The 12,297-nt window shown below is 33.4% G+C and overlaps 7 protein-coding genes and 1 non-coding gene across 8 annotated transcripts; 4 read left to right on the top strand and 4 right to left on the bottom strand.

Annotated features, from left to right (window-relative positions):
* The first annotated feature begins 1,261 nt into the window (after positions 1–1,261).
* TPHA0Dtrna7F lies at positions 1,262–1,351 on the top strand. The gene is given in 2 exon segments: positions 1,262–1,299; positions 1,315–1,351. It is a non-coding gene; the product is annotated as a tRNA-Phe (tRNA).
* A 203-nt stretch (positions 1,352–1,554) lies between these two features.
* On the bottom strand, positions 1,555–2,523 carry TPHA0D02050 (cyclin family protein; the record flags this gene model as incomplete). Its single annotated transcript, XM_003685229.1, has 1 exon — positions 1,555–2,523. One exon carries the CDS (start codon positions 2,521–2,523, stop codon positions 1,555–1,557), a length of 969 nt encoding a protein of 322 aa, XP_003685277.1.
* A 350-nt stretch (positions 2,524–2,873) lies between these two features.
* TRM5 (tRNA (guanine) methyltransferase) lies at positions 2,874–4,463 on the bottom strand (the record flags this gene model as incomplete). Its single annotated transcript, XM_003685228.1, has 1 exon — positions 2,874–4,463. One exon carries the CDS (start codon positions 4,461–4,463, stop codon positions 2,874–2,876), a length of 1,590 nt encoding a protein of 529 aa, XP_003685276.1.
* A 373-nt stretch (positions 4,464–4,836) lies between these two features.
* RRP4 (exosome non-catalytic core subunit RRP4) lies at positions 4,837–5,934 on the top strand (the record flags this gene model as incomplete). The annotated part of the gene is made up of 1 exon (XM_003685227.1): positions 4,837–5,934. The coding sequence occupies one exon, from the start codon at positions 4,837–4,839 to the stop codon at positions 5,932–5,934; it is 1,098 nt and encodes a 365-aa protein (XP_003685275.1).
* Positions 5,935–6,188: 254 nt separating this feature from the next.
* DYS1 (deoxyhypusine synthase) lies at positions 6,189–7,352 on the bottom strand (the record flags this gene model as incomplete). Its single annotated transcript, XM_003685226.1, has 1 exon — positions 6,189–7,352. The coding sequence occupies one exon, from the start codon at positions 7,350–7,352 to the stop codon at positions 6,189–6,191; it is 1,164 nt and encodes a 387-aa protein (XP_003685274.1).
* Positions 7,353–7,824: 472 nt separating this feature from the next.
* On the top strand, positions 7,825–8,676 carry IPK1 (inositol pentakisphosphate 2-kinase; the record flags this gene model as incomplete). Its single annotated transcript, XM_003685225.1, has 1 exon — positions 7,825–8,676. The coding sequence occupies one exon, from the start codon at positions 7,825–7,827 to the stop codon at positions 8,674–8,676; it is 852 nt and encodes a 283-aa protein (XP_003685273.1).
* A 190-nt stretch (positions 8,677–8,866) lies between these two features.
* On the bottom strand, positions 8,867–10,246 carry SSF1 (rRNA-binding ribosome biosynthesis protein; the record flags this gene model as incomplete). The annotated part of the gene is made up of 1 exon (XM_003685224.1): positions 8,867–10,246. One exon carries the CDS (start codon positions 10,244–10,246, stop codon positions 8,867–8,869), a length of 1,380 nt encoding a protein of 459 aa, XP_003685272.1.
* Positions 10,247–10,786: 540 nt separating this feature from the next.
* RRP3 (RNA-dependent ATPase RRP3) lies at positions 10,787–12,283 on the top strand (the record flags this gene model as incomplete). Its single annotated transcript, XM_003685223.1, has 1 exon — positions 10,787–12,283. The coding sequence occupies one exon, from the start codon at positions 10,787–10,789 to the stop codon at positions 12,281–12,283; it is 1,497 nt and encodes a 498-aa protein (XP_003685271.1).
* Between the last annotated feature and the right edge of the window lie 14 nt (positions 12,284–12,297).

The raw sequence follows: 12,297 nt of genomic DNA, 5'->3' as shown, positions 1-12,297 counted from the left end.
AATTATTTCAACCTACATTTATGTCCAAGTCAAAAAAATCTGTGTTGTTGAGCACATATCGTAATAGCTCGATGAGTCTTCAGCATTATTTATGTACTGTAATTACTATAGTGAAAATTTGAGACAAATAAATGATTTCAAGGGTACAACCACATGATTCAAGTACATAAATAGTAAATATGTGATAATTATTTCAGTTAACCAATCTGATCAAACATAGGCAGTGAAGTGGACTAAAAACTGTATTTGAATAATGTATATAAACACCTCGATAATCAATATATATAAAAACCTCCCTTGATCTGGTTCCAAGAAACTGTGGAGAAACAGGAGTTGGAACAGTGATCGGTTCCATGTAATTGAGGTCGCCTGAGTAGATGAGTTGGTCGTTAGTGTGCACTCCTCATAAGGTATGAATTATTACTGTTTGATCTCATTGGTTCTCTTATCACATAAAGTTTAAATAGTAAATACTATTGGAACACTTTTATAAACCGTTGTATTTTGGAACTTAAGTAGCTTCAACTTCTGTTCCTTTTATGCCAGATTTCAACTGATTTATTAAACGGCTCGTTTAATAATATTGAACTTCGTTTAACTACTGCTATTTTAATTTGTCTTCACAACTAATGAATATAGATACCATAACTTCTGTTATAAATCTCAGATTCCTGGCAGAAACGTGAACAGTTGATTCGAGTACCTAATTAAATTCATACTATGATTAATTTAATAATTCTGTCAGAATTATTGTAGTGTATGTGACAGAACTAAGTGTTTATGACACTTTGAGTCCAGAACCAATAGATCACTTACTAATGGAAAGAAGGTCCAGAACAATCTTCCAAGTGGTAGGTGAAAATTTCTCACTACAATGTAAATGGCTACATGATAAACACAGATGTACAATACAGCACTAAAGAGCCTAGGAGGATGAATGAACACGTACACATGTTCATTCAACTGTCAGATTAACTCATATATAAGGAGGGCATCTAACTCTATATAGAATAGTTTAATTACACTAATAAAAGATCAATCGATTATTTAACTATAAAGAAGATGGACTATACTAGAGCAACTGAAGTGGCTAATGACACTAACTTAGATGTTGGAACTAACCAACATAAGCTTGTTTCTCCACAAATTCATAAACCCATTGACTGAAAAACCGTATTTCTTGGTATTCTTGTTAAGATAATGCTCCAAAATAATACAACTATTTGAACTCCCAAACGTTAGCAACTTTTACAAATATAATGCGGTTTTAGCTCAGTTGGGAGAGCGCCAGACTGAAGAATACTTCGGTCAAGTTATCTGGAGGTCCTGTGTTCGATCCACAGAAATCGCATTTTGTTTTTTATTCTGCAATATTCAATTTTTAGTCATCATATCATTAATGTTGGTATCTATTTTATTTAAATACATTCAAATATAAATATAAATATAAATATAAATATAAATATAAATATAAATATAAATATAAATATAAATATAAATATAAATATATTTCAATTGTCTACTTAGATTAATGTATTTATTGTGGCATATTCTTTATACAGAACATAATCTCTTATTTTGAGCAATTTCTTGAGGCCGAAGATATGAAGCAAATAGGCCATCAACATCGGAATTGATATGTTCATCAATTTCCCCATGTGATCTTTTCTTGTTGTTGACCTCTTGCTCATTAGATGGTGGATTGATTGTGACCATATTCACTGAATCCATCAAATCTTGATCTACTACCATTAACATAATTTCATTATTTAAATCATTTACTTCGGAATTGTCTAGATGTAAATTAAAGTTTAAAGTCATTAAACTGTATTTTTCCATCATAGACAGAGTTTTTGCTGATAATCCAGTAATCTTATTCCAACTTTTCAATGAATAAGTATTATCATTCAAAAATTTGTGGGATACTATCAAACATGATAAATAAGTTCTCTTTATACATTTGATAAATTCTGGTACATTGGATGCTTTCAATTTATCATTTGTAAAAGAACTGTAAATGTTTTTGAAATATAAAGTTGCCAGTAGTAAAGTTTGTTTGTTACATTTTGATCTTCCAATAACTTCAGTGATAAAATGAACAATACTATCATTTGAGATAATATTAGATTCAGTAATATTTGAAGAGAATTTTGAAAGAAGTTTGCTTAACTGAATCAAAATCTTTTTTTGTTCAGAGTTATCGTTGTCGTTAATGATACTGTTGTAAACATTAACTTCATTTTTAATAGTTATTGTTGGTTTTGGTTTTGGTTGGGGACCATTATCATTGAATTCATAAGGAGGCGTGTGGTAAACATTCTTGGAATTTCTTATTTCATTGCTATTCTTGGAAACTAGTCCCTTTGTGTCAAGCTCTAAGTCTAAGTCCAAATACAAATTAGTATCCACAGTCAAATCGAAACCCAAATCCGATGGCAACTCCAAAGATAAATCATTTAATAAATCTGGCGTAATAGTCCGCCGTTGCCGCTCTTGCCGCCGCCGATCATCCTGTTTGTTCATGTTTATATTGTTTGCTGCTATTCAAGCTGTCCCTTATTGGCCAACAAATAAATATCGTAACTATTTTAAAGGAAATCAAAACTAAAAACAATCCTTGCTCCTAATCTGCACTCTTTATATATATATATTATATTATCTCGTTAGTATGTAAAGCTTTCCAATACGCTTCTTGTTCAAATTTTTTAAAAATCAGTCATCCTAGAAGGCCGGGTAATGAGTAGGTCCGTCACAAGGAACGAAGTAGTCATGGTGACACTAATTCGAATTATATGCATAGATGACATATATATAGCATGCATGGTTGCTTTAGTGCTTCAACTTAGGCACTTCATGTATTAGTAAATTTATCGCTATTTATTGTATTTAGTGTATGCAATCTCCTTTGGAAGTTTGAAGCTGACGCAGAACATCGGCTTAGTGGGTGAAACTTTACGCACTAAATGGAAGTTTAGTTGATTAACTGGTAATATTTCTTTGGTTGTATTTAGTGACTTAATTATTCTATCATGGACTCTACCCTGAATTTCTTCATCGCTCAATTCTGTTTCATCATTACCGTATTTTTCAAAACAATGTACATGGACCCATGGCATTTCAATTTCGTTAACATCTTCTTCCGATGTCACTAAATTACGGAATTCATCGAATACACCATTGAATCTGCCCAAAAATTCAATCGCACTATCTGGTAAATTCATTATGTAGTGATGGATTTGCAATGGAACCTGGATGTCTTTATGAGTGGCTACAGTTTCTGCTGCACTGCCTTCAGTTTGTGCTTTATGCCTGATCTTTTTTCTATTATTGTTACTTCTCTTAATTGGTACTTTAATTGTATGCGTATCAGTCTCATTTCGCAAGTTGTTCAAGAACTTAACCGACTCAGTGATAAATTCACCACCGTCACAATTGAAAGGTTTCACTAATTCTTCTACTTTATTCAACCTGATATTCTCCAGTAAGTATTTATATGACTCAGGATTCAAGTCGTTTGCTAGCACAATGCATTCCTTCTTACCAGCGGGGATAGAAAATGGTCCCACACCACCAAATACATCGCAGATAACTTGTTCAGGTTTGAAATATTGCGTCACAAGTCTGTCGTGCTCAGTGTGAAGTCTCGAGTTCCAATAAACTTTGCTAAAATCAAAGCTGAAGGTGCAGTTTGACTCTTTTTGTTCAACTACAAGATTGTCTGTGGTACCTGCTATTATTTTCATTGGAAACGTTCTAAATTTAGTGGCGATTGAACTAACTTTATCAACGACACATTCGATTTTATTATTCTTATCGAGGATGACTTGTCCAATCAACGCATCAAATGGTTTAAATTCTTTTCTTAGATTCAAGTGGGCAACATGGCCTGTGATAGTAAAGCCAGTTGGTATTTCATCAAGAAATTCTTCCGGTAACACTGATCTCAATATTTCCTCAGATTTCCAAAAATCATAATCCAGAATATATTCGTATGGTAAAATTTCAGCATTAGTAGTTTTCAAAAATTCTAATGCACCTGGTGACAACTTAGAATCAATATCTTTTATTTCCTTTATAGATTCATTTAGTAAGACACCTTTAGGGATAATACCATTGTCACAAGCAAGTGTCTTAACTTTTTTATTTTCATTGAGGGCAGATTGTGTTGCAATTTCATTTAAACCCTGTTCTTTATCCAATTTAACCACATGAGGAATTCTAGGAATTCTTAATATATCACTCTTGAAATCTTTTGCAAATACACTAATGTTTCTTGGATCGGAGAATTTAACCACACACAATGGGATTTTCGTTACAAAATAGGATCTATCCAATACCTTCATATTCCTGTCGACAGGGGGACTATATTTAAACATCGTTTGGAGAGACATTGTGGAATTTCTTACGATCTGATTATACTTTACACTCGCAATGGAAACCTTTCTTGTCCAATTGCTCAACATTCACAAACTTTCCCTACAATTTTAATTAATTAACGACATAAAGAACAAAACAGTCGAATTTCGAATATATGAACTTGACAGTATCTTATAGCATTGTTCCATTAACAACATCGATAAAGTCAGGTATTCTTTCCTATTTCCATTTTACAATCTATCGATGACTTTGAGTTTTGCAAAATTTTTTTTTTCATTTTTCATTTCTTGCAAGCTATAATTTAGTTCAAAAAGATGAAAAGTGTGCAAATAAATGAAGATAATTTAATATAAGATTAAATATATATTTAAAATCGTATTGAGGTTTAATCTAGTGTTAGGTATTACTTTATTGTGATAGTGTGAAGTAAATATACTATCTGAAAATAAACAATTAACTATGTCCGACGTTATTAGCGTGATTAAAAGACAGAGTGGTTTAAAATATGCATCCATTGATAATGATGAAATGGAAAATTTTAGTTCCGATGAGGATGTTCCAATGGTAGATATTGATGGTAAGAGCAATGGTGGAAAACGTAATGAAGCTGCAGCTGGTGAAATTGTCACTCCTGGTGAGCTTATTACAGAAGATCCCATTTGGATGAGAGGTCATGGTACTTATTTTCTTGAAAATTCTACTTATTCATCAGCAGCAGGTACAATCTCAAGAGTCAACAGGTTATTATCAGTTATTCCATTGAAAGGAAGATACACTCCAGAAACTGGTGACCATATTGTGGGAAGAATTACTGATGTAGGTAATAAAAGATGGAAAGTTGACATTGGTGGTAAACAACACGCAGTCTTAATGTTAGGTTCTGTGAATCTGCCAGGTGGTATCTTAAGAAGAAAATCGGAAAGTGATGAGTTACAAATGAGAACATTTTTGAAAGAAGGTGATGTTTTGAACGCTGAGGTACAGTCCCTATTTCAAGACGGTAGTGCATCATTGCATACAAGATCTTTGAAGTATGGTAAACTAAGAGATGGCCTATTAATCCAGGTCCCAAGCTCTCTGGTTGTCAGATCTAAAAATCACACACATAACTTACCTGGTAATGTGACTGTTTTGTTAGGTGTCAATGGATTTATATGGTTAAGAAAAACCTCTAAAATGGATGTTGCTAGAGAGACACCTTCAGCGGGTCCAGCTAGTGACATTTCAGAAGGTCCAACAGGCGCTAAGTCATTGAACCCAACTAATTCAGTTTCTATTACAAGATTAGAAGAAGAATCTTCTTGGAAAATATATTCTGATAAAAATGATCCCTCAATTACACCGAGCATAAGGCAAAATATATCTCGTTACGCCAATGTTATTAAAGCGTTGGCATTTTGTGAAATTGGTTTAACACATGAAAGAATCGTGATCGGTTATGAAGCAAGTATAGCCTATTCAAACATAGGTGAACTTATAGAAAGAGAAGTTATGGAGTCCATTGGCGACGATGTGATTAATATAGAAAAGATGAGAGGTAACGGTGCTACAGAATAGAAATATTATTATCCCAACTCGTACACTCAATTGCATTATTCATATTTAATATAGGTGAAGTCAAAAATATAACCTTTTGTCAAGATCTTAATCCATTCATGGGTATTCTGCTGTAAACGTTTTTTTTGAGAGATTTCTAAAATCATGCGGTAGTTATTATTCTAGTTAAAAAAAGACTTGGTATATTATTTTATATCTATAGACTATGTAAATTCATTAGTTAGGCATGAAATAGATCACAATAAATGTGAGTTTTAATCCGATTTCTTCTCAATTTTTTTACCACTAGCAAATGTTGCAGCAACAACTAATGGAAAGACAATGGTAGCATCTGCATAAACCTTAACGGATTTAGCTTCGGCTTTAATTTTACCCCAAGAGACAGCTTCGTCTGGTCTTGCACCAGCATCGGAACCGTCAAATTCTTGACCTGTGTTAATGTAAACTGCATAATCAGCACCATTTCTCATCAAACAAGCATTGGCAATATGATGCTTAATCAAACCACCACCTAAGATAATCATACCAGCTCTAGAAGCTTCCATAGACATGGAGTTGATTTTACGGATATCGGCAACAATATCAACTCTTAATTGTTTTGGAGAAGCTTTAAAAGTGTGGAAGAACAACATGTCACCAATAGAACCATCTGTGATAGAAGGACAGAAAATTGGAATCTTGTTCTTATGAGCCCAATACAAAACTGAAGATTCATCGTTAATTTCTTTACCTAGACGATCACATAATTTGGAAGGAGTCCAAACTGGTGAATCAAGATCTTGGTTAGCATCCATACAACTGTTTCCGTGCTTGTTGACATACTCTTCTTGTTCCTCTAACATCTTGTCGAAAATTGGAACAATCCATTCCTCGAATTTACAGTAGTTGTCATTTGGAACTAAAAGATTACCAATACGGTTTAAACCTTGCTCACGTAAACTAGAACCTTTTAGAGCAAATTCACCTAAATAAGTTGGAGCCAAACATTTGATCAAATCTTCTTCGATACCACCAGCGGAAGCTACCAAAGCGTCAACCATTTTATGTTGAACTAAGAAACGAAGAGTCTCACGTAAACCAGAACTAATCAAATTAGAAGTGTAACCCATGAAGATGGTAGTCTTTTGATAACCTTCATCGTCAAAACAACCTTTCGTCTCATTTTCATTCAAATTATCAACATGTTTACCTCTCCAACTTCTCATATTATTAATAATGTCACAAGCTTGACCTAAGGAACTAGCTTGGAAACCCATACGTTTCATATTTTCAATCAAATCAGAAGCTTTCATATCAACAGCTTCTGGCTTAGAATAATCAATACCTTCAATCTTGATATAGTCATCAGGAATTGGCACTGATGCCTTTAAAATGGCATCATTCAAAGTGTCTGGTAATTTACCATCTAGGTTAGACATGTTTTCAATGATGTTGTCTCTTATTTGACTTTTTTGCTTTTATAAAGTTAAAAAAACCTAAATAATCAATCACTAATTTATAAATATACAATTGATTATTAAGATCTAATGCAATTTCAGTATTTATTTTAACTGACTTTATTCCAGATCTCTAACCATTGGTTGTAACAATAAGTTTTTCAAAGGTATTAAAATTTTTTTGATTTAGTCGCTTGTACAATAAGATGAATATTTCAGAATGAAATTTACATAATAAATATATCAAAATTACAATAAAAGTATATAAAGTTTAGTTTAGTTTTATTTGTTAGAAATAATTAATTTAGTTATTTTAAATACATTGCAACTGGGAATTGATACTGCAGTTTTGTTTTTAAAAAAACTTTTCTTAGTTTTGGAAGTTATTGGAACTGCTTTAACGGGGTTGTTTGAAAAGTGCAGGCTCATCGAGATTTTATATGTCGAGTAATGAATGAAAGTGATTGCTAAGGGAAATGCTAATATAATTATTGACTATGATGATCCATTATATTTATACAGGTGTTTAGTGAGAGATAGCTCTTTGAAAATTAATAATTTAAATACTGTAGAGAATTTCAAATTTCTTCAAAAATTTAAAGCAGATGAGGATAACAGATTGAGTTACTACCTCTGTACTGTGGAACTTCTTCAGTTGCAAGTTAATGAAATCAGAGATCTGCTTGAAGAGTATATTACAAAATTTGATACTGAAGTAGTTTACGTATTTAAACTAGAGAATTTGAAGCCGAATTATTACGATTCACTTTTATGGAATGATCACTTTACTAGGGTATATTTTTCCAAAGAGTTTAGTAACAAAATATTAATTGAACTGAAACCAAAATGGATCTATTATCAGTCGCCATATTGCAGAAATTGCACTCATAATCAACTGAAAAGTAGAAGCAACATAAACTATTGTTATTCCCATTTAGTCAATAATGAATCTTATTTCTTCACTAACATATTAGGTGACTTAAAACACTCATTACCTCCTGAATTTATAATTTCTATGGAATCATATATGCGGGGTCCTAAAAACATATTTAAATTATTATATGAAACACAGAAATCTTTATACGTTCCATTAGGAACACTTAACCATAGTTCAGAGGTTGATTATAATTTGTTATTATTAATGGCATTAAGAGATGTTACCTTATTTATAGAATGGGATACTTCCAAAGATCAACATATTTATATAAATTTTATTGACTTAGATAGAAAACCTTCTTCAAAACTGTCCTATTGGTTGAAAACCCATGAGAAATTGGAAATGTTTCCAGACAAGGTATACCATTAATATTTCTTCATAATTTCTTCACGAGAAAAAAATAGAAAATATATTAATAACATTAGCTATTTATTTAAATGAGGTTAAATTTGTTTATATTATATGCAATTATCAGTTTATTCGTTGGATATAAATGCAATTTAAGGAATTATGTACATACATATTGGTAGATTAAAGTAATATCGAGGTCCAATATCACTTACTCTTCAACTTCGCTAAATAAGTCACTATCGATATCTTCAGGAACGTCTTGGTAATTATTCTCATCATCTTCACTGTCACTACCATTATCACTTTCACTATCTTGATGCATGTTTGTCTCTCCATTTTGTTCGTCTAGTTTTCTTTGTTCTCTTCTGGCAAGTTTACGCTGCTTCTTAGCTTCCTTAACGGATTTCTTCCTTTCAATGTTTTTCTCTTGTTCACTTCTTCTTTGTTCCTTTAATCTCATCTTTTCTGCATGTCTCTTCTCCAATAGCTTAATTTCAGCACTAGTCTTTCTGACATACTCATGATGCAGGACTTTCCCTGAACAAATTCCTTCTTCAATTTTAACTAATTTTAAGGTCAATCTAGGGCCAACTTCTGTCAATTTGACAGCTTTCTTCTTTGGAGTTGGGATGTTTTGATGGAAAGCTTGTTTTATATTATCTTCAATATTTTCATCCTCAGCTTCCTCTTCCGCATCATTCTCGTCATTCTTTTGCTTCTTGTTAGCTTTTGCTAGGTTTTGTGTTGATATTCTATTTTGATCTATAACTTTAACAATTGAATCATCTTCGATTTCCGATTCCGATGTATATGCTCCGAGATCATGATCTAATATCAATGAAGAGATATCTTCTTTTCTATGCAAATTTGGTATGGATTTATGTATGTTATTTTTAGCTTTATAAAGTCTCTTCAAGTTCTTTGAAATATCAACTTCTCTAATATCAATAAAGTAATGACGCATAGAGATCTCTCCAGTAGCTTGATCTCTGTTAATCAAAAATACTCTCTTAATCGAACTCAATTGAATTCTGGATGGGTTTAAAGGTGGGAGGATATTTTGGAACATTGATACTACAACCTTCTCGACATTTTCATTAGTAATATCCTCATTATCATCAGAGGTCTTGTTTTTATTTTTAATATTTGTAAAACCGTTTAATACTAACAATGGTGGATCTAACACATCCGACGCCTTTAATGACTTTGGTCTTTTCAAAAACTTCTTAATATCCTTTCCTAATGAGTAATCTAGCACTTGAAACGAGATAGTAGGACCATGAGGAGTTCTAGCGATCTTCAACGAAACGTTACCTGTCTTTTCTGATTGCGTAAACATGAACAAATGAGAAACACCGAGAGGGCCACTCATAACAATGAAATCCTTCAATTTATTAGATTTCCTTTCTTTCAATTTAATAGCTGTATGTGGCTGCATGATTTGACGGAAGTCCTTGACCAGCTGGTTCAAAGAATGGTTGGACAGCGAGGTTTGACCAACCCTGATGACCATGGATTTTGGGATACCTTGGGTCTGTTCCGGGGTGACTACAGCATGTGTTCTTTTCTTCTGTCTTCTTTTGGCCATTACGATTCGGGGTGTGATTGAGATTACCTTTTTGTATTTATCATTCCCATCCAAAAATTGACGAGCAGTAAACACTGAGAATGAAACTCTCAGTTTATATATATCTGAATTGGAAACAAAGATCAATGCCACTTACCAGAGTCTTTGGAATTGGCAATATCCAGATGTTATCATGTACAATTTTGCGATGAGATGAAACTTCTTTCACTCTATGTCGCACCGCTTAGAGAAAATTTTCAGCTACGCGATTTTGTCAGTGACATGGGTGCATTTCCGTCGAATATGACGATGATTGAAACTTGCGATGAGCTTTCCAAAGCAGCAGACTGCACTGTTACTTCAACCTGAACCAGCTAATGACCTACACTTAGTATACGCTGGGATCTGGGAAGACACTGGAACTGTAGTTCTAAGTTTAAAGGGCCTGCTCGGTATTCGCTATTTAATGTTGGATATATTCAACTTATTTTGAATTGATGGATCCCGAATCTGTTTCATTGTGTCATATCTACCGGAATGGAAGAAACCAGCATTAACAAGATGTCTAACAAGGTGAGCAAGAAAACATCTACCAAAGCTGATAGCAACGGTCCTGCTGCTTTGGCTGCTAAAATTAGAGCTAAAGCTCTTGAGAATCAAAAGAAATTGAAGGAAACTGGAACCACGTCTATGAACGAGAGCGATGAGGAAACCGGTAACACTAAGAGACAAGTAATTAGAACAGAGGCGGATATAGAAGAAAATACATCTGAAAAGACTTTCACTTCTTTCAATGAGTTAGATCTTGTCCCAGAACTAATACAAGCTTGTCACAACTTGAATTTCTCCAAACCAACTCCAATTCAATCAAAATCTATTCCACCTGCTTTGGAAGGCCATGATATTATTGGTTTGGCTCAAACAGGTTCTGGTAAAACAGCTGCATTTGCTATTCCAATTCTTAACAAACTTTGGGAAGATCAGCAACCGTACTATGCATGCATTTTGGCACCAACAAGAGAATTGGCACAGCAAATTAAAGAGACCTTTGACTCGTTAGGTTCCTTGATGGGTGTTCGTAGTGTATGTATCGTTGGTGGTATGAATATGATGGATCAATCCAGAGAACTAATGCGCAAGCCACACATCATTATTGCGACTCCTGGTAGATTAATGGATCATTTGGAAAACACAAAAGGTTTTTCTTTACGTAAATTGAAATTTTTGGTTATGGATGAAGCTGATAGATTATTAGATATGGAATTTGGACCTGTCTTAGATCGTATTTTAAAAATTATTCCAACCCAGGACAGAACTACTTATCTATTCTCTGCTACAATGACATCCAAGATTGAAAAGTTACAGAGAGCAAGTTTAACAAACCCTGTCAAATGTGCGGTGTCAAATAAATATCAAACTGTTGAAACTTTAGTCCAGACACTTATGGTAGTTCCTGGTGGTTTAAAAAACACTTATCTGATATATTTATTAAATGAATTTATAGGAAAGAGTATTATCGTTTTCACAAGGACCAAAGCAAATGCTGAAAGGCTTTCAGCATTATCAAACTTACTTGAATTTAGCTCAACAGCATTACATGGTGACTTAAACCAAAACCAGAGAACTGGTGCCTTAGACTTATTCAAGGCTGGTAAAAGACAAATTCTAGTCGCAATTGATGTTGCTGCTAGAGGTTTAGATATCCCATCAGTGGACATAGTTATTAATTACGATATTCCAGTTGATTCCAAATCATATATTCATCGTGTGGGTAGAACTGCGAGAGCAGGCAGATCTGGTAAATCCATCTCACTGGTTTCGCAATATGACTTAGAGTTAATTTTAAGAATCGAAGATGTTTTGGGGAAGAAGTTACCTAAGGAAAATGTTGACAAAAATACCATCATGATGTTCAGAGATTCCGTCGATAAAGCTAATGGTGAAGTTGTCATGGAGATGAATAGAAGGAACAAAGAAAAACAGGCTAGAGGTAAAGGAACTCAAAAGTCTAGATCAAGAGCAAGAGAGACATGGATAGAGGTGAACGTTGAATATTAGTTATATAAATTAAT

This window comes from Tetrapisispora phaffii, chromosome 4 (genome assembly GCF_000236905.1).
Source record: "Tetrapisispora phaffii CBS 4417 chromosome 4, complete genome".
NCBI classification, from domain to species: domain Eukaryota; kingdom Fungi; phylum Ascomycota; class Saccharomycetes; order Saccharomycetales; family Saccharomycetaceae; genus Tetrapisispora; species Tetrapisispora phaffii.
This window is presented reverse-complemented; position numbering and strand designations above follow the sequence as displayed.